This window comes from Phalacrocorax aristotelis, chromosome 5 (assembly GCF_949628215.1).
Source record: "Phalacrocorax aristotelis chromosome 5, bGulAri2.1, whole genome shotgun sequence".
Classification (NCBI taxonomy): domain Eukaryota; kingdom Metazoa; phylum Chordata; class Aves; order Suliformes; family Phalacrocoracidae; genus Phalacrocorax; species Phalacrocorax aristotelis.
Genome location: NC_134280.1, coordinates 21,570,181 through 21,589,637, shown reverse-complemented (window position 1 = coordinate 21,589,637; position 19,457 = coordinate 21,570,181). Strand labels below are relative to the sequence as shown.

Sequence of the window (19,457 nt, the reverse complement as noted above, 5' to 3'; positions counted from 1 at the left end):
AAAATCTTTAATAAATAAAACAGCTGATATAGGTTTGCAACCTAAGCATTTACTTACAAATATTCTCATAACTAACAAATGCAATTCGCAGTTTCCAAGTAATAAAATAACAACTTACTTACACATTCGTAAAAGCACTATGCTTTACTGTATTACTGCGCTATACTTTTGCTGATCTAAAGGTCCATCTGGCTATGGTCTGCAAAATCATGGATACTATACAACTGAAAATAGTATACAAAAATATTATCATATAACTGCAATCAATATAACGCTGCTATTACCACTTTCTCAAAATTAGCATTATTAGTTAATTTTGACAACATTCTTCCTTATCAGCTCCATTAAAATTGTAAGGAAGTTGTCAATTCTTTATTATCATTTATTTCTCGTTCCTAAATGTTTTCCATCGATTGCTGGTGGAGTTCTGTAGTGTAGATAACAAATAGTTAATTGGAAGATCACAATTCAATTCATATTTCCAAAAATACAAATATCCATGTGGACATATGTGCAGCACATATTGCTGCCATTCTTTTACCATATACAAGGAAAGAGAAGATGTCTCAAAAAAATTTCGTGCTTAGTTCAAAGTTGTCTACTCACATTACTAAAAAAATACTAGCATGAGGAAGCATGAGTAAGTCAGAATTTTCTTACTTTCTACAGTTTGCCTAGGGGAAAAAACTATTAACTTATAAACCCCAGAATATTCTGTCAACAGGAGCAAGGAAAAAAATTAGAGTTTGCAAAAAATTTTATACAATATTTTGAACTCAATACTTTCCCATTTATTTAAATCAATTTTCATAGCTTGAAGGAAAGAAATGCAAAAGTTAAGTAAATAAACTCTCTCTCAGTCTTGAACAGTAGGGAACTATTGTTTCATATCTGTTAAAAATTATATAAAAGATGCTAAAAAGTAAGAAAAGTCTGACATGATAAAAATTGAAGTGCACGAAGCACGTATCCAAGCTAAGACATTAATAACAGGATCCTATACAGTATTTCCTTATCTTATTACTCCAACATGGCCTCACCTATTATTGTTCTCTGTTTAGGGCACCACTACAGAAACAGAAATGAGGAAGAGAATATCAAGCTCTTTCCATGTTTCTATGGACTTCCTGGAAGATCCAGCTTTAAGAGAAAGAGCCATGAGTATTGCTAGCATCCTCACAAACACTGTGGAAGGTATGTGCTATGCATAGCTTAATATTTAATCCCTGTTTTTTCAATGGACCTCTGAAAACTTGAGTTGAAACTTAAAAACTGATTTAAACTAGTTTAATTAACCATCCCAGAAATGGACATATAATTATCAGTAAACTCAAAGCTCTTTATTCATTAAGGTTCTTACACAAGTAAGAATTGAAGTCATTACATAAGTAAGCATTTCTATCTGATTGTTTTGCCACCATCTACCTTATGTGGTCATCAGGACTACAGAGATAAGTTTGATGGTCAAAACTGAATGGATGCTTATGCATATTAATCAAAAATGTATTATTGGCCAAAAAAGGCCACTGAACATTTTCAAATATATACAACCATTGTCAAAATATATATGAATTTTTAGCAGTTATATTTATTCAGTTACTCTTTAAAGAAGTGCTATTCTAGGTGATAAAAATGTGTTTTTCTTGAACTAGGAATGAAGATGATATTGAAAATTTTTACCTAAACACCACAAATTTAAAAATAAAAATTTTTACATAATAGGTCAGTACATGGGAGGAACAGGCTGAAGTGTAATCAAGGAACAATAAAATACATAATATGAATTGATGCATAAATTGATACTGTTTGGAACAGTGATCGGAATACAAAGAAGTTGTGCTTGATAGATAAGATTCGAAGAAAATAAATACATTTTATAAGAATTTTTTAAAACTTTCTTGAAAAGCCCTATAAAAAAGTATAAACGGCACGCTTATAGGAAGTTAATCAGTACCAGTTTAGACTGACAACTTGGCTGGTATAGTTCATACAGAATTGAGGAATGTTAGAGCAATCACGTGGTTACTGGTATGAACTTTCTTTTCCCACAGAACTTGAAGAATCAAGACAGAAATGCCCACCATGTTGGTATAAATTTGCAAATATTTTCTTGATCTGGGACTGCAGTCCGCATTGGTTAAAAGTAAAACATATCGTCAACTTAGTGGTAATGGACCCATTTGTTGACCTGGCTATTACAATTTGCATTGTTTTAAATACACTCTTCATGGCTATGGAACATTATCCAATGACCGATGAATTCAATAATGTACTTTCAGTTGGAAATCTGGTAAGTAGAGTGGGTCTTTATGTTCGTGATTTGGAAGGATGTCTGAAATAACTGAAAGAAGGAGTTTTAACACCTTTTTTTTTTTTTCCCCTACTCTTTAGAAAGTAGATTTATGGGACATTTACTGGCCTCCAGATACAACTCTATCAGAACATTTTTGGAAGTTTCACTGTCAACCCTGCCTCACATAACTTAGGATACAGTAAAAGCAAGATATTGCAGTGTTCTGCTAAGCCAAATTACAAATTTTTAAAGTGGCACCAGTGCTACATTAAGTAAAGTCCGTCTTAAACAGAAGTTGATTTGTCTAACTACTAAACCAGGAAATGCATTACTTCCTTAAAAAAGACACTATGCAAATAAACATAGTGTTACTTCTTCAATCAATACAATATAAATCTTTAAATTATTAATGTGTTTTTAATCACTCTCTTTCCTAGCCACAGGTTTACAATAGCTAAAAGAGACATTTGGAAGCATTTTTAGAATTTTATTCTGTAAAAGACTTTTTATGTGGCTGTATGGATTGTTTTATTTATATATTTTATGTAAAATTATTAAAAATATCCTGCAGTACTTCTTCCTCTTATAGTTTTTATATTTTTTATAATCAGATAATTAGTAAGATATCTTTTCCTCATGTTGTCAACTATATTTTCTCCCTTCTACTTCAAAAAAGATAAATTATTAAAGAATTCAGAAGTTAATTTTTTGTAGCTCTGAAGCTTTTGAACTGACAGGTTTGATCACATAGAATTATCTGCAGCTGCAGTCCTACTTTGCGTCTTATTTTAAGAATTGATTTCTTATAACAGGATTTTTAATAATCTTTGTTTTATAATGAGGAAAAAATATCTCAGGTCATGTAAATAGCTACAGGATTTAGAAGGGAGAATTAATAGATAAATGTGTAGCTGGTTTTTATATACTTAAAGAAAACTTTGAATCTGAGTTTCCTAGCAGAGTGTAAAATCTTGTATTGTAGCAATTTAGGTTTGTTTTGCCACCAGGAAAATGCCATATAAATCTTGGTGTACATCTGACTACAAAGGCAGTGAGAGAGAACCTGGCTGTAAGAACCATGCTCTTCCAGTCTCAGGCTCCCTGACATAAACCCTGTCAGGGTTTGCCTACTCCAGTAGTTCCACTTTAAAGCTCCTTAAGAACCTCACCACCCTGACCTTTAGGAACCTAAGTCAGTGTTCAAACTGTATTTTACTTATTCCTACCTCTTCCTCAATGGTTGTAATCCTGTAGCTTAAAAAATAGTAACCTTCACCTCTCTGGTGTTTATATCTGGAATGTATTTAAAGATTGTAATAAAATGCATTGGTGTTCCTAGGCAGAGAAAATCAAACTCTTCTTGCCATCTCCTGATTATCCCAGTTAGATTATTCTCTTTAGCTGTCCCATTTTCTGTTCAGCTTGCTTGAAAATGGGTTATCAAAACCAGAATGAAAATAATTCAGACCAGGGATCAGGCAGTCTTTAACAGTGGCTTTAGTAAATTCCTATCCTACAGGAAATTCTTCTAAGTCTTCTCTCAAAGCTACAAAGGGTCACTGCCTTGGTGGCTCTTAAATATGATTCCTATGTCATTCAGCATAGCATCCCATGATGATAAAATATTACCAGCAATATCATGTTTAAAATGCATTCTTAAATGCTCTTTCATTCCTGACGTTAAAGTGATTGAGCCAATCAACTTCACTGAACTTACTGGCAACACCCAGTTAGAAGTTCCTCAGCTTCAGCAAATTGTTGTATCTCAGTCGATCCCCATCTGGTATAAATAATTGTACTTCTGTTGAATTGAATGAGATTATGGCAGGTTATACCAGCAAAGGAGCTTCCCCTCTGGAGTCTTAGATTTGGCCTCATTCATGCTGCTGTATGATGTAATTAGTATACCAAGAAAGATTTTATACCATGTAATTTCTTGGAAAGCATTCTGGTTTATGTTGTGAAAATCAAATTTGGGATATTTTTTCTACAGTACATGAGAAAGTCCATATCCTGATAGAGCTGAAATTGGATTATAAATGTTAGAAACCAGAAGTTTTTGTAATTTGTTTAGTACTAAATTTAATTAATTGAAAAAATTACTTGGTTTGTATGGCACTTGTTAAGGGAAGGTGGGCATAAGAAATCACTACAGTACCCTGAACTATTTTTAAGTATCAGTTTTGGATAAAATATTGATTGAACTAAAAACCTAGACAACAGCTAAATCTGTAATATTATATTTCACAATGAAATAACACACTGCATTTTGCATTCAGGTCTTCACTGGAATCTTCACAGCAGAAATGTTTCTCAAGATAATTGCAATGGACCCTTACTATTATTTCCAGGAAGGGTGGAATATTTTTGATGGTTTTATTGTAACCCTTAGCTTGGTTGAGCTTGGTCTTGCAGACGTAGAAGGACTCTCAGTTCTTCGATCATTCAGATTGGTAAATATACATCAATTGCACTGATCTTTCAACGGGGCTTCACTGAAATAATATATTTTTTTGCCTTAAAAATTTGCTTGATGTTTGTCATGATACTGATCCTGACTCTCTTATTATTACAAATCCTTATTACTTGCCATATCTTACTGGGAATTGATAGAGATCCAGACAGAGACAGCAATGGGTGCCCTGGGCCTATTTCCAATGTATTTATTGTATATACACACTTTAAACCTCCTGCTGTGCAGAAACAAATGGACTCACTAGATGTGTTGTGTTCTGATTGGCATCACAGGAATAGATCTGCTCTACAAATACCCATAGAAAAGTGGCCCAGATGATTTTAACAGATGAAACCCTAGACTTTAAATTCCATCTAATATGACCAAAAGCTTCTTTGGCCTTCAGTAAAAGCTATGCTTTAAGGATATCAAGCTCTAATTTCACAAAATTTTGTTGACTGAACCTTCCATCTTCATACTTTTAGACAAGAGGATACCCTCTGAACAGTCATACTCAGGGCATCTTTTGCAGTAATATCCTTCCACAAATTAACTTTAAAATATCTTTGTGTCTTTCTTGCTGATTGTCCTAACAATATTTTTCTTTTCTTCCAGTTACGAGTTTTCAAATTGGCAAAATCTTGGCCAACTCTAAATATGCTGATTAAAATTATTGGCAACTCAGTGGGGGCTCTGGGGAATCTGACCCTGGTGCTGGCCATCATTGTGTTCATTTTCGCTGTTGTTGGGATGCAGCTGTTTGGGAAAAACTACAAGGAATGTGTCTGCAAAATCGCAAGTGACTGTGTACTTCCACGCTGGCACATGCAAGATTTTTTTCACTCTTTTTTGATTGTGTTTCGAGTGTTGTGTGGAGAATGGATAGAAACAATGTGGGATTGCATGGAGGTTGCTGGCCAAGCCATGTGCCTTACTGTCTTCATGATGGTCATGGTGATTGGAAACCTAGTGGTATGTAATCAAAGCATTAGCAAAAAATTATTTAGTAATAGCATGGGCTCAATCCTAAAATGAACTAAGTGCTCTGGCTCTGTTTCAGCAAAGCACTTAAGCAGGTGGTTTCATGCAATGCTTAAAGTTAAGCTCAAGAGCTTTTTTGGATTGAGAACAAAGTATTTTGCAATATCAAAATCCTAAGAATATTAGAGCAAGCACTTAGTCACGTTCTTAATTTGTCTTTTGGCTCTTTGTAAATATTTTGTGCTTCAAATAATTTTAGCTTATGGGCTTTTTTATAAATCGTTTGCTGTGGATGTTTTTATTATTTATCCTGTATGATTAGTCACCTAAATAACCTAAGTTCTGCTGTGTGATGGGATAAATTAAACTTTTTATTGATGCTGAATAGCAAATCTTTTATCTCTGTTTTTAGATTTTAAGATTTTGCACCAAAATATTTCGATAGTGTGGGGATTTAAAAACCCATTTACAGATATTAGTCAACTGTAGGAATAAGTCAACTTTTGAATAAGCAAAATTTTTAAAACCCAGTTTTTTATGAAGAGAAAAAGTTTTGAGGGTAATTTTCTTTGGTTATTGTGAATTATTGGGATTTCAGTCTTCGATGTTGCTAATATAAGAGTTTGTAACAAAACAAATGTTCTTTGTTGGGATAAAGTCTAGAACCTCCTTTTTTTTATCTTTCTGCAGGTACTGAACCTATTTTTGGCCTTGCTCTTGAGCTCATTTAGTGCAGACAACCTTGCCGTGACAGATGATGACAATGAAATGAATAATCTCCAAATTGCTGTAGCACGAATGCAGAAGGGCATGGATTATGTGAAAAGAAAAGCACGTGAATTCATCCAAAAAGCTTTTGTTAAAAAACAAAAAGCTTTAGATGAAATCAAACCACTTGAAGATTTGAATAACAAAAATAGCTGTATTTCTAACCATACAGTGGAACTAAGCAAGGACCATGACTATATTAAAGATGCAAATGGGACGACTAGTGGCATAGGCACAGGTAGCAGTGTGGAAAAATACATAATTGATGAAAGTGATTACATGTCATTCATAAACAACCCAAGCCTCACTGTGACGGTGCCCATTGCTGTGGGTGAATCTGACTTCGAAAACCTAAACACAGAGGAATTTAGTAGTGAATCAGACCTGGAAGAAAGCAAAGAGGTATTCAGATATTTTGTGCATCTCTCTGATCTTTTGACCATTTTTTCTTTTTTTTGAGCATAAGCCAGTGTATTCAGTTTTTGATCACTTGTTATTTTGACACTTCTTTGTACATGGGCAGAAATGAGTGTATAAAGGAGGGTTTAATTCTTGATGAACAAAAGTGAGAGAAAGGGTTAAAATTTACAGTCTCCGAGAGGAGATAAGAGGCTGGGCAATGGGAGACCAAACTAACCTATAAAAACTGTTTGTAGTCCATATGGTAGTTACATCAAGTGGTAGAGCAGGGCAGTGCCTTAGCCACAGCCTTATTCCACCAGAAACTTTTGTTTGCCTCCTGTAACAAGGATCCATTGAGGTGTGTCATACATCATCTCTCTGCCACTCAAAAAAAAAACCCTCTATGGGATTTTTTTGTGATAAGGTATAAACCAGAAAAAATAGAGATATTTTATCTATTTCCTTTAGACACTGAAATTCTTTCAGATTTTAATATTGTCAGCTCTTCTAAACCTAGATTCCCATAAAAAGAAGTTTTAACCATAGGCACTTCAAATTCACTTTGTTGTTAAAACTGAAAAATAGTATCAACAGAAGAAAATATTTCATGTTGCTAAGGGAATGCCAAAGCAGGTTACAGATATAAAGCCTTGTTGAGAACTGTATTTTTAAATAACATTTAAGGCTATAACTATTCCTTTACATGTCTTTGGGTCTGTGGCTATTTTAATAAATTAATTTAAATTGATTTGATAGCATAATTTGGAAAACAACTACACCCTCAGTGACTTAGTTTCTTGATATTTTAGTCAAATCAGAAAATTATCTATTCAGACACTTAACAAAATTAGTTTTCTGACTTGAGGAACCTCAATCTTAAACTAGCTAGTTTCCATTCTGGTAGCAAGCCAGCTTCTTTGTGGGATAGGTCATCTTCCCCCACCACTGTTGTATTGCTAACAGTACTTTAAACACCTAATTATAGGCTAGCTGAATTCTGTGCTGCTGTCATTTCAGTGTGCATAAGACCTCTAGTGTTCTCAGCAAAAATCCAGTGTTAAGCTAAGTGCAATCTTTGGCTCCTCCCCTGAGAAAGTAGACCTGTACAAAACAGCCTCTCCCTCTGGCAACCTCTTTCAGGCACAGTGTTGTTCCCATTCCCCAATTAATATCTGAAGCATTAATATTTCTTTTCCTGTTAAATATTCACCAAAATATCTTATAACTTGGCTTTGACTCAAGCTTCTGAACCACTGCCACAACAGAGATTGTAAGAATATGCTTAAGCACATTATGAACTTGCCCCAGCATGAAGAATTTTTAAATAGAACAACATTTAAACAAAGATTGACTGAAGAAAAACATCAACTGGTCATCTGCTCTCCCCACAACTACCTTAATGCTGGCCAGGCCAGTCCAGTCTTCTAACCCATCATAGAGCAGGCAGTCAAATGGAGTGACACAAGCTGGTTTATGACTGACCAGTGGGGAATAGATTCAGTTTAGGAAAGATTTCTGTAAATGTGCTGCTACCTGTAGGGCCAGCGTTACCTTTTATCCCATTGAGAAAGTACTATGACATTTCTGACTTGTGAAAGACAGCTTGTGAAAGACCAGCTCTGTAACACAGTCTTATATGGAAAATCCATTGATCAGTCCTGGTTTGTTTTTGAGTCCAACTACTTATTTTATATTGACTGTTATTATAATGGGACTATAGAAAAGAAATTATAAATACCAGAACAGCAGACCCTTTGAATTAGCTGAGTTTTTGATGAGAACCCACTTAGAAAAGACCGCAGGGGTTCTCTACTTCTCAGGCCAGAGGGCACTAACAGGCTAGTTCCAGCTGGCTTCAGACCATACTAAGTTTTTAAGCACCATTCCTGGAGTTTTACAGTGCTGTCCAAAATCCTTTTTTGCTGATTGGGTCACCTCTAAAACCTGGGGGTTTCTGAGGGGGTTTTGTTTGATTGGTTTGGTTTTCAGCTGAGTACTATTTTGTCCCTTAGCAAAGTAACAAAGTAACAAATTAATAATCTTAAAATTATAAATTACACTGTTAATTTCAAAGTGCTTAATTTTACTGTGCAAAAAGTAACTGACAGTAATAGTACATAAAATCTGCTTCTTAGGAGAAAATAGAGAAATAGAATGAAAAGGTTTTTTTTCCAGAAATCACAGAATCATAGAATGGTAGGGGTTGGAAGGGACCTCTGGAGATCATCTTGTCCAACCCTCCCTGCTTGAGCAGGGACACCCAGAGCAGGGGGCACAGGAACACGCACAGGCAGATTTTTAATGTCTCCGGGGAAGGAGAATCCACAGCCTCCCTGGGCAGCCTGTGCCACTGCTCTGGCACCCTCACAGGGAAGAAGTTTTTCCTCAGGTTTAGCTGGAACCTCCTGTGTTCCAACGTGTGCCCATTGACCCTTGTCCTGTCATTGGGTACTACTGAAAAGAGCCTAGTCCCATCATCCTGACACCCACCCTTTAGATATTTATAGGTATTGATGAAATTCCCCCTCAGTCTTCTCTTCTGCAAGCTGAACAAACCCAAGCCTCTCAGCCTTTCCTCATAAGGTAGATGTTCCAGTCCCCTGATCATCTTGGTAGCTCACTGCTGGACTTGCTCAAGCAGTTCCATGTCCTTCTTAAACTGGGGGGCCCAAAACTGGGCACAGTACTCCAAACATGGTCTCACTAGGGCAGAGTAGAGGGGGAGGATAACATCTCTCGATCTGCTGGCCACACTCCTTTTAGTGCAGCCCAGGATACCATTGGCCTTCTTGGCCACAAGAGCACAGTGCTGGCTCATGGTCAACTTGTTGTCCACCAGCACTCCCGGGTCCCTCTCAACAGAGCTGCTTTCCAGTAGTTCAGCCCCCAGCCTGTACCAGTGCACGGGGTTGTTCCTCCCCAGGTGCAGGACCTTGCACTTGCTCTTGTTGAATCTCATGAGGTTCCCCTGAGTCCAGCTCTCCAGCCTGTCCAGGTCTCGCTGGATGGCAGCACAGCCTTCTGGTGTATCAGCCACTCCTCCCAGCTTGGTATCATCAGCAAAATTGCTGAGGGTACACTCTGTCCCTTCATCCAGGTCATTGATGAATATGTTGAACAGGACTGGACCCAGCACAGACCCCTGGGGAACACCACTAGTGACAGGCCTTCATCCAGACTCTGCTCCGTTGATCACGACCCTCTGAGTTCTGTTGTTGAGCCAGTTCTCTGTCCACCTCACTGTCCACTCATCCAGCCCACACTTCCTTAGCTTGCCTATGAGGATGCTATGGGAGACAGGGTTGAATGCTTTACTGAAGTCAAGATAGACAATGACTGCTCTCCCTTCATCAACCCAGCCAGTCATGCCATCAGAGAAGGCTGTCAGGTTGGTCAAGCATGATCTTCCCTTGGTGATTCCATGTTGACTATTTCTGATAACCTTCTTATCCTCTACATGCCTGGAGATGACCTCCAGGATGAACTGCTCCGTCACCTTTCCAGGGATGGAGGGGAGGCTCACTGGCCTATAATTCCCCAGGTCCTCCTTCTTGCCCTTTTTGAAGATGGGAGTGATATTTGTTTTCCTCTAGTCCTCGGGCACCTCTCCTGTCCTCCATGACCTTTCAAAGATGACGGAGAGTGGCTCAGCAAGAACATCTGCCAACTCCCTCAGCACTCATGGGTGCATCCCATCAGGGCCCATGGATTTGCAAGGATCCAGTTTGCATAGGTGATCTCTGACCCAATCCTTCTCAACCGATGGTAAGTCTTCCTTTCTCCAGATTTGTCCTCTCTTCTCTGGGGGCTGAGATGCCTGAGGGCCAGCCTTAGCAGTAAAGACTGAAACAAAGAAGGCATTCAGTAACTCTGCCTTCTCTGCATCCTGCGTCACCAAGGCCCCTTCCTTGTTCAGCAGTGGGCCCACTGTGTCCCCAGTCTTCCTTTTACTGCTGATGTATTTAAAGAAGCCCTTCTTGTTTTCTTTGACATCCCTTGCCAGATCTAATTCCAAGTGGGCCTTGGCCTTCCTCATTGCAGCTCTGCATACCCTGACAACATTCCTATATTCCTCCTGAGTGGCCAGTCCCTTTTTCCACATACTGTGAACCTCCCTCTTCCATTTGAGTTTCTCTAGAAGCTCTTTGCTCACCCATGCGGGTCTCCTGGCTCCTCTGCCTCACTTCTTCCTCCTGGGGATGCACTGATCTTGAGCTCAGAGGAAGTGGTCCTTGAATACTGCCCAGCTCTCTTGGACCCCCCTTACTTCTAAAGCCCTAGCCCATGAGATTCCTCCTAGACGGTCTTTGAAGAGGCCAAAGTTGGCCCTCTTGAAGTCCAAGGTTGAAAAACCTTTGGAAAAGTTTTGAAAAGTATTTTCAAAATTACTTTGAAAAATTATAAATAATACTGCAAAGGATGATTTGTGAAAAATTGATTACTAGGAATATACACTATTTTTCTAAAAACTCTGCAATGTAATTGTGCAAAAATCTTCTATAAATTGGTTCTTGTGACAAATAATGACAGAGCCTGAAACAGGATACATCAACCCATTTTCCTGATAATGTTGAAACATTGTTCTTCCAACCTCTATAGTCACCACAAGATGAAATTAACTAAAAACTGGCGACTTAAAATAATTCAGATTTTATTAAGCTCCATGAAACTCAGTGTCAGTGAGTCCTGGAACTATTACTGAAAAATGGACTGGCTCCTGCTATAGCAAGAGTTCTGTTGTTAGAGTCTGGGGATCTTTTTGTCCTCAATATCAAAAAGCCTGCTGCAACCTAGCATTGATAAATATATGTTGCATTTATTCCTTTTTTTTTTTTTTTTACCTCTACATCCTTAACATGTTTCCTTCACAACTTTTACCCAATCTCTATCCATGATACCGAACAGAGAGACTGCAACCAGGTCCCAGCTGCATGTTACAATGTTTTGAGAATTTTTAGGCTAGGATTAGCTTAAGGGAATTCAGTTTTTTAAAATTTTGTTTCCACCTTCCACTCCTCTCTCTTCACGCTCATCATGTTATCGATAATTTGATTAGGTTATAAAACACAATCTCATGTTTTATTGGCCATCTTTAATCTACCTCAGCTTTATTGTATGCAGCTTCTGCTTCACTGTAAGATAGAATTTCAGCAATTTTAATCTGGGCTTGCTGACCTCTAAAGTATGGCCTTCTCTGCTGATCAGTGCTTTTTCCTCTCATTCCTCTGAGCTACCACCTCATTTATATAGCTATGTTTAGGCTCTTACCTGCTTTTCAGTAGACACTACAGATTTCTGCATATGTATTTAAGTTTCATTATTTCTATGTAGGTCAAGAGATCATTGCCACTTATGGCTACTTATGGTCATAAATCTTTGCAGGCTTAGCATAATTATTCATATTTTTCAGTTTAAAGCATAATTTTGTTTAAAACCTTATATATCACTGATACACCTTCTAGTTAATGGATCCATACAATGCAGAAGGAAAACCAGACTGTACAAATTTCATCTATGTTTGTCAGCAATTTACTTGTGATGAATACTAGAACATTCAAAAACATGGCAGAATTATTTATTACTCTGAGAACAATAATATTTGCCTTAACAATATTTACTGCGCATTTGTGATGCTTTTTGTTTTCCTTTACAGAAGTTAAATTCATCTAGTTCATCTGAAGGTAGCACAGTTGATATTGGACTTCCTGCAGAAGAGCAACCAGAAGCTGAACCTGAAGAAGCCCAGGAACCAGAGGCCTGCTTCACAGAAGGTGTTTGGAACAAAAATACTAATAATACTTATTAATGAAATACGGAATGATTATCTATTTAAACTAAGTATTAATATTAATGTATGGAATTACTTTTTTGTTAATGTTTGAACTATGATTATTAGCAGTAGTACTTTTAGACCATAATTTCCCATATGGATACTGATACCACAATTATACTATGTGTCACATAAACAATTAAGAAGACATTTTATCATAAATTTATCATTATTTTGAAAATAAGAAAAATATATTACTAAAAGCTTTATTTTATTACAAACCTGTACATTCTGAGTTTAGTTACAGTCTCCTAGATAATAAAATAATACACTATTTTTATACCACTCTTCATAGATACCTACCAAAGTGCTTTATAAAGTATACATTACTGAAGCAGCTGTTGAGTCGTAAATTAAAATCCACACCTGGACGGTTTTGTGCAAAATGCTAAATGAACCTGCTACAAGTTAGCGAATAGAGAAGGAAGAGCCTTTGTGTGCCACCTGGGGCAAGAACAGTCTCACCTGGTAGACTCATTAATCTTTCAGGCTTCCTTCTATCGGCCCTTTTGCACAACTTAATAAAACAAGAATCTGGTCATAAGCTTTATTTGCAAAGGCATTTCCTTGTGAGAAACCTGGATGTGTGCATGTAAAGAAGGTGGGGAAAGGAATAGTTTTAAAACAGTAATGTAAGGATACAAATGCCATTTTTGGTATCTGTAAGCAAAAGTCAGAACTTGGAAAGTAAATGCTACTGTCAGTGCTGGGGTTGGTTATTTCTGGACATGATAACAGACATTTCTTTAGACATTTACACTGAACTAGTAAGAAGGAGTACTGTAACAGACTTCGATTTGGCAAAGTAAATACCATTACTGGTTACTAGTATTTTTCTACCTAAATGAAAGAAGAAATGAAATCAAGTCAGCAGCTAAATCATAAAAGCTTAAATAAATTAAGGGCACAAGTTAGAGAAGGTAGCTGGTACTGAAAAGCTCAGAACTCAGAGATGAGGCTTAGAAATTTTTAATACAATAAATGCAACATTGTCTGAATTTAGCATCCCAAACAACCGAAAGCACAACCTGTATGCACTGTATTGAGCACTTAGTTCTTGATGAGAAATACTTTCTTCTCACTCGTTCATTTAACTATAAATTCCAGTTGTCTCTCTGTTAAATTGTTTTGCTTTGGAGAAAAAGAAGGTCACCTAGGTGAAAATCTATTAGATTTTTACTAAGTAGCACAGCTTCTGGAAAGGCAGCGTTGTATCGTTAACAGAATGCACAACCAAAACTAATGCAATTCAACAAAATATCTTTTTTTCCCCCCCTCAACACATACACTGTCTCAAAGGCTGTGTACGAAGGTTCAAGTGCTGTCAAGTAAGTATAGAAGAAGGGAGAGGAAAGCAGTGGTGGAACCTTAGAAAAACCTGCTTCAAGATTGTCGAACACAACTGGTTTGAGACTTTCATTGTCTTTATGATTCTCCTCAGTAGTGGAGCTCTGGTAAGCAAAACATGAAGCGAGTGTCACGATGTTGTCAAAAAACTTCTTAAAAGTTGGCTCTTCAAACATTGTTTTAAGTTAGTTTTCTCCACAAGAAAGAACACAATTCAAATGACAGAACTACGTTTTAGTCCAGCCTTTGAAAGAATAGTAGAAAAAGTCCCTTCTCAACAGTACAACAAAAAAAGAACAGACATAATTGATTAGAGACAGCTTAACTCCTTTACTGAAAGTGATAGTGATATGCCTGAAGAGGGACAACATGTGAAGAAGAGAACATATTTAACTTTGCTATTTGAGTTTGCTCTCTAGTTTTCTGGTGTTTACTGATATAACTCAGGGACAAGAACTGTCACTGATGAAAAAATACAAGCTTGGAAGTAACTGTAATGGCATAAACAGCTCACAATACCTGGCAAGAGCCAGAGCTGGCTTTATGCAGTCTTATAAATGTTATATGCTAGAACAGCAAGAAAGATTAAGACTGTTTGTAATTATTCTAATCTAAGAATAAGAATTTATTACTTATGTTTCTAATTCAGCTTCTACTGACTCATACTCATGTAGACTAACAGGATATCTGTAAAACATGAATTTGCTTTAAGGTTAACAAGTATGTGAGGGCAGAATAAAAAGAAGCCAGCCATAACATAAATCTATAACAATAAAAGAAACAAAGCATACCAATAATACGTTATTTCACAATTACAAATAATGAAAAAGAATAAAGAAATTGGAGATGAACTGTTAAATAAAGGTGAGCCTGGATACATACTGAGCTGAAGTTTCTTAGGCAAGCTGCTTGCTCTGAGGTAATGGAGAGTGTATCTAGCATCTACCCTGGTAGATGCAATTACCCTTGCGTAAATTACTGAAGTTCCTACATCATAAAACAAAATTGTATTGCAAAATCTTATTATATTATTTAGACCGCTCCAACACTTCAAAATACAATAATGGTTAGCAGTTTATTATTACACCTATCATTAGTTTCAGCAAAATCTTTAAGAATTGTTCTGCTTTTGTTTGGTCCAATATCAAAACAATGATCAAATAAGCAACTTTTACTCAACGCAATGTGACACCTTCCCTGTGATTTAAAACCCCCAAAATAACAAAAGACTCATGTCTTCAATACTGAATTTTGGTTCATGCTATGAAGTAGAGAAGACCTTTAGTGACAAGAATTGGAATGAGAGAAAAGTACTGGCAAGTACTGATGAAAGAGAATTTCCATCATATTTAGAGGAAATTTGAGACGAGATCCCACAGTTTTAGCACCTCATGCTTGTGAACCTAAGGCTTGTGTCACCCACAGACATTTATTTTGTGAAAATTCTTCAGGGACCAGGGATTAGGCCAAGCCTCTGGAGATATTAGATACTTTGATGACTTTTATGACAGTGAAAAGATCTCTTTGGACCTGCCAGTACTGTATCCCAATGTTCACTCCAAGGCCACACTCCAGCAGAGTCTTACTGTCATTACAGCCAGGAAATCTGGCAAGCACAGGCACACTGCAGGCTGCCTGCAAACCCCCACCCTAGGGGCATTCAGGCAGGGAGCAGACACGCTCCTAGCTGCCAAGAGCATTGCTAGATTAGCCTCTGGTATACTCCCACCTATAAGAAGAAAATTATATATGTTGGCTCTTCCCAGTTCTATGAGACAAAGTTGTTAGTGATTACATAGAGTGCCTGATCGAAGCATCCAAAATTACTGATAAACATATGTTAATTTGATGATTGAGAGACAAACACTACTCATTTGAACTGACTAATGTAAAGTGATTCTAAAGCAGGCTGGGTAACAATGAATGTTAGTATCAATAAATATCAAAATCTTTGCAAGCTAGCAGGTCATGCCAGCTCTTTGAATCCAATAAAATAATTTGTTCTTCATAAGCAATAATAGCATAATTAAAATTTAAAAGCAATTAAAGGGAAAATTTCTTGGAGGACAGGAGGAATTTCTGAAAAGCAGAGGCTTGTTTTTTCAAATATCTGAAAATGAAAACACACAAAAAGTGTAAATAGCACTGCAAGGATCTCAGAAATTTTATGCATCTCAAAATGAGAATAATATATTAAAGCAGGTATTTATTTAGATAAATATGTTTTATAAGAAAGGAAAAACTTATGATTCATTACTTACGATTTTCAAAAAGCAACAGGACTTAAAAACATGAGATCAATTGTATTGTCACCGTCCTGAAAACTTTACAGCTATGGCCCTGGATTTTGAAAATGGATCTACCTACATGCAAACCTAATGATCTCAGTAAAATTCAGTTCAGGAACATCACTGCAGAATCAGTGCTTTTTCTGAGTACCAAAAATTATCTGAGAAGAATAATTCACCATCAGCAATAAATAAATAAATAAATAAATAAATAAATAAATAAATAAATAAATAACTCTGGCCTGTGAAGTGATTGCTGTGTAGTATCTTCTTCTTCCTCCTGTGAGCTGGAAAATATAGTTCCATAGGGTAAAAACAGGTATATACTGCGTTAAGCAGAAAATGAGACATTAGGTAGATTGGGCATTCCCATGCCTTTTCTTGAAGAAAGTTTGTTTCATTTATTTCTTGCCTTTTTGTGTGTGTGTGTGTGGTTATGACATGAATTGTGTGCAGTACCAAAAGCGAACAATAAATACCTTTGAATGTGCTTACCATAGGCTTTTGAAGACATATATATTGAACAGCGCAAAACTATCAAGACCATGCTGGAATATGCTGACAAGGTCTTCACTTATATCTTCATTCTGGAAATGCTGCTGAAGTGGGTGGCCTATGGCTATCAAACATACTTTACTAATGCCTGGTGCTGGCTGGACTTCCTGATTGTCGATGTATGTAGTATATTTCCTAGGAGTTACTTCTATATTTTTTTAAATTACTTGCTCTAGTCTTCAATTTAAAAAGTAAGGCAGATGGAAAAAATTCTGTATTTCTCCGTCTTTCACTTTACACTTACAACACTGCCGTCCTATACCACAGAGATAAGAAAGACTGGAAGTTCTGCTAACAAAAGAACCTCACATGGGAGCCCCACAAGCAGTTAAAGGGTTTATCCCAGCGCTGTTGTTGAAAGAGGTAGTGCTGGCCTCCTTTCTACCTTTGGCAGGTCATTCCCACCTTCAGACCCACCTTCCCCCCTGCTGTGGTCTAAGTCACATCCAGCACTTGGGTGTCTGGTCCACCAGACATCAGACACTCATCTGGATTAAAACTCCTCTGGCAAGAGAACAAACATAATGTCCTCAAATTTCAGCATATGGTTGAATTAGGGGTTTACAAGGAATGCAAGATGTATGTGTAGCATTGGTGGTGTGGCTCACTTAGTATTAAAAGTCTAGTGAATATTACCGAACTGGTAATATTCACAGCTGTGTTTGAAATCAAGCTCAATAATCTTCTCTGCAAGGGTTATCTAATAGTTATAATTCTATTGTGCTGTGCTGTGCTGTGAAATGGGGGAGACAATTTCTTGATGTATTAATGCAATTACAGAGAATTTAATGTCTTAAGTATGTCCCCTTGAGAAAACCTCCAATGTGCAGAAACACATACTTTTTCTGCACTCTATAACGTTCTGTGTGTGAAACTAAAATGCTATGTTTTACATAGTTACAAAACCACAACCACTCACTACATTTTCAAGATAGAAATTACTGGTAAAACTTATACCAAAAAAACCAAATATTAAACAAGCTCAATTTTAAAATTAAGATGCATTTTGTCTTGGATTCAATTGCTTAGAAACAGACACTCAATAGGTAAAAGGTGAACTTCCTAAGCAGTTACTGAATCAAAGAATTGCTAAAAATCCAACAGTTTCTGAATGTGTTCCCAGCATACAAGGGCTAATCAAAGCAGTTAGTTTTCTCGAGCTTTGTTTCGTGACTGGTGCCTACAACCTTTTTGATTGGTGTACATTATGGATTAAATATATCTAGGATTCAACTTCACATATACAGCCTCAGAAAACCATGTTCAAACATAGTACTCATACAAAGAAAGTACCCTCTCGTTGGAAAATACTTTCATTCGTTAGTATATAAATTCTTCTTTACAGTGGCACCTATAAAAAAAAGCTTGAAGAAGCATGCAAGCAGAAGCACTGGTTCCTTTTCTAAACTCATTTTCACTAATGTTTGACCTTATTTAAATCATAATATCCCAAACAGCCATCTTGTGAATCTGAAAATTTGAATGCTTATTTGTGTGAAGGTATAACGCATATTCAAGTGTCTGAATAAGTTTATGATTAAATCCTGGATTTACACACCTGGATATTTTCCTTAATTTATCTTTAGATTATGGCAGCTTGAAAACTTGAAAGTTTTCAGTAGTATGATGAATGTGCTGGAGAAATAAATTCCAGTTTCAGAAGACCTGTTTTTGAGTGTTGCTGGAGCTCAGGACTGACACCTACAGAAAAGTTATTAACTTTTAAAAGCTAAAGATTTCACAACTAATGCTTGGTTTTAAATATGGTTCATAAAGAGCACTGTCCTAGAGTTCTCTTTACCTGATGCATTGTTCTTTATGATGGAAGAGTATATGAGTCATTGTGCTATTTTTGGCCCAATAAATAGGTAAGGAATTAGAGCAGGGTAATGAAGGACCAATTAAGGGAAATGGGAAGAAACCAGAAAGTATTGTTTTGGACACAAGCCATAGCAAATGTAGAGAATATGGTATTTCTCACTGAGGTAGTGTAGGGCCATAGAATACATAAAGGCCTGCGGATATGAGACTTTATTACACATGCTAGCTATGGAACTGTTCTTATAAGGTCTTTAAGAAACAGCATAATCCAGGTTAATGTCAGCCTGTAGAGCACATAAATTCAGCAGTCAAGCAAAAGGATTAGTCAGTGTAACTTAATATAGAAAAATTAATCCTTTATACCAATTTCCAGGGAGGCAATGCTGCTCTGTGACCCATCTGTTAATTCAATGCAGGCTTCAATCATTTCCCCTTCAGTTGCAGGAAATCAAATGGGTGTTATCAGCTGTGTTATGGATCCCAACAGCACTCTAAAACAAAGAAGTGACAGCAATACTTAAATTGGTAAAAAGAAGAGATTAATTTAATTTGGGTTTTGTAGTTTAGAATGCCTTCAAATCACTAGCAAAATATGAAATTCAGAAGAATTAATGTTTCCAGATATTGTTACCTTATGATATTTTTGTTTGTTTATTCACCTATCCGACTCTTCTTTCATATTACTTCTTTCTTTTTTTTTTATTTAAAAGACTTCCT

General features: G+C 36.6%; 1 protein-coding gene across 3 annotated transcripts in view; it reads left to right on the top strand.

Annotated features, from left to right (window-relative positions):
• Nucleotides 1-19,457, top strand: part of LOC142057408 (sodium channel protein type 1 subunit alpha) — a 97,110-nt gene that overhangs the window by 48,772 nt on the left and 28,881 nt on the right. For all 3 annotated transcript variants that reach the window (XM_075093354.1, XM_075093352.1, XM_075093353.1), the window contains 8 exons: nucleotides 1,062-1,194; nucleotides 2,052-2,290; nucleotides 4,573-4,746; nucleotides 5,364-5,720; nucleotides 6,420-6,899; nucleotides 12,553-12,670; nucleotides 14,029-14,183; nucleotides 16,865-17,038. In XM_075093354.1, coding sequence (XP_074949455.1) covers nucleotides 1,062-1,194; nucleotides 2,052-2,290; nucleotides 4,573-4,746; nucleotides 5,364-5,720; nucleotides 6,420-6,899; nucleotides 12,553-12,670; nucleotides 14,029-14,183; nucleotides 16,865-17,038 — 1,830 coding nt within the window. The remainder of the gene's footprint in view (nucleotides 1-1,061; nucleotides 1,195-2,051; nucleotides 2,291-4,572; nucleotides 4,747-5,363; nucleotides 5,721-6,419; nucleotides 6,900-12,552; nucleotides 12,671-14,028; nucleotides 14,184-16,864; nucleotides 17,039-19,457) is intronic.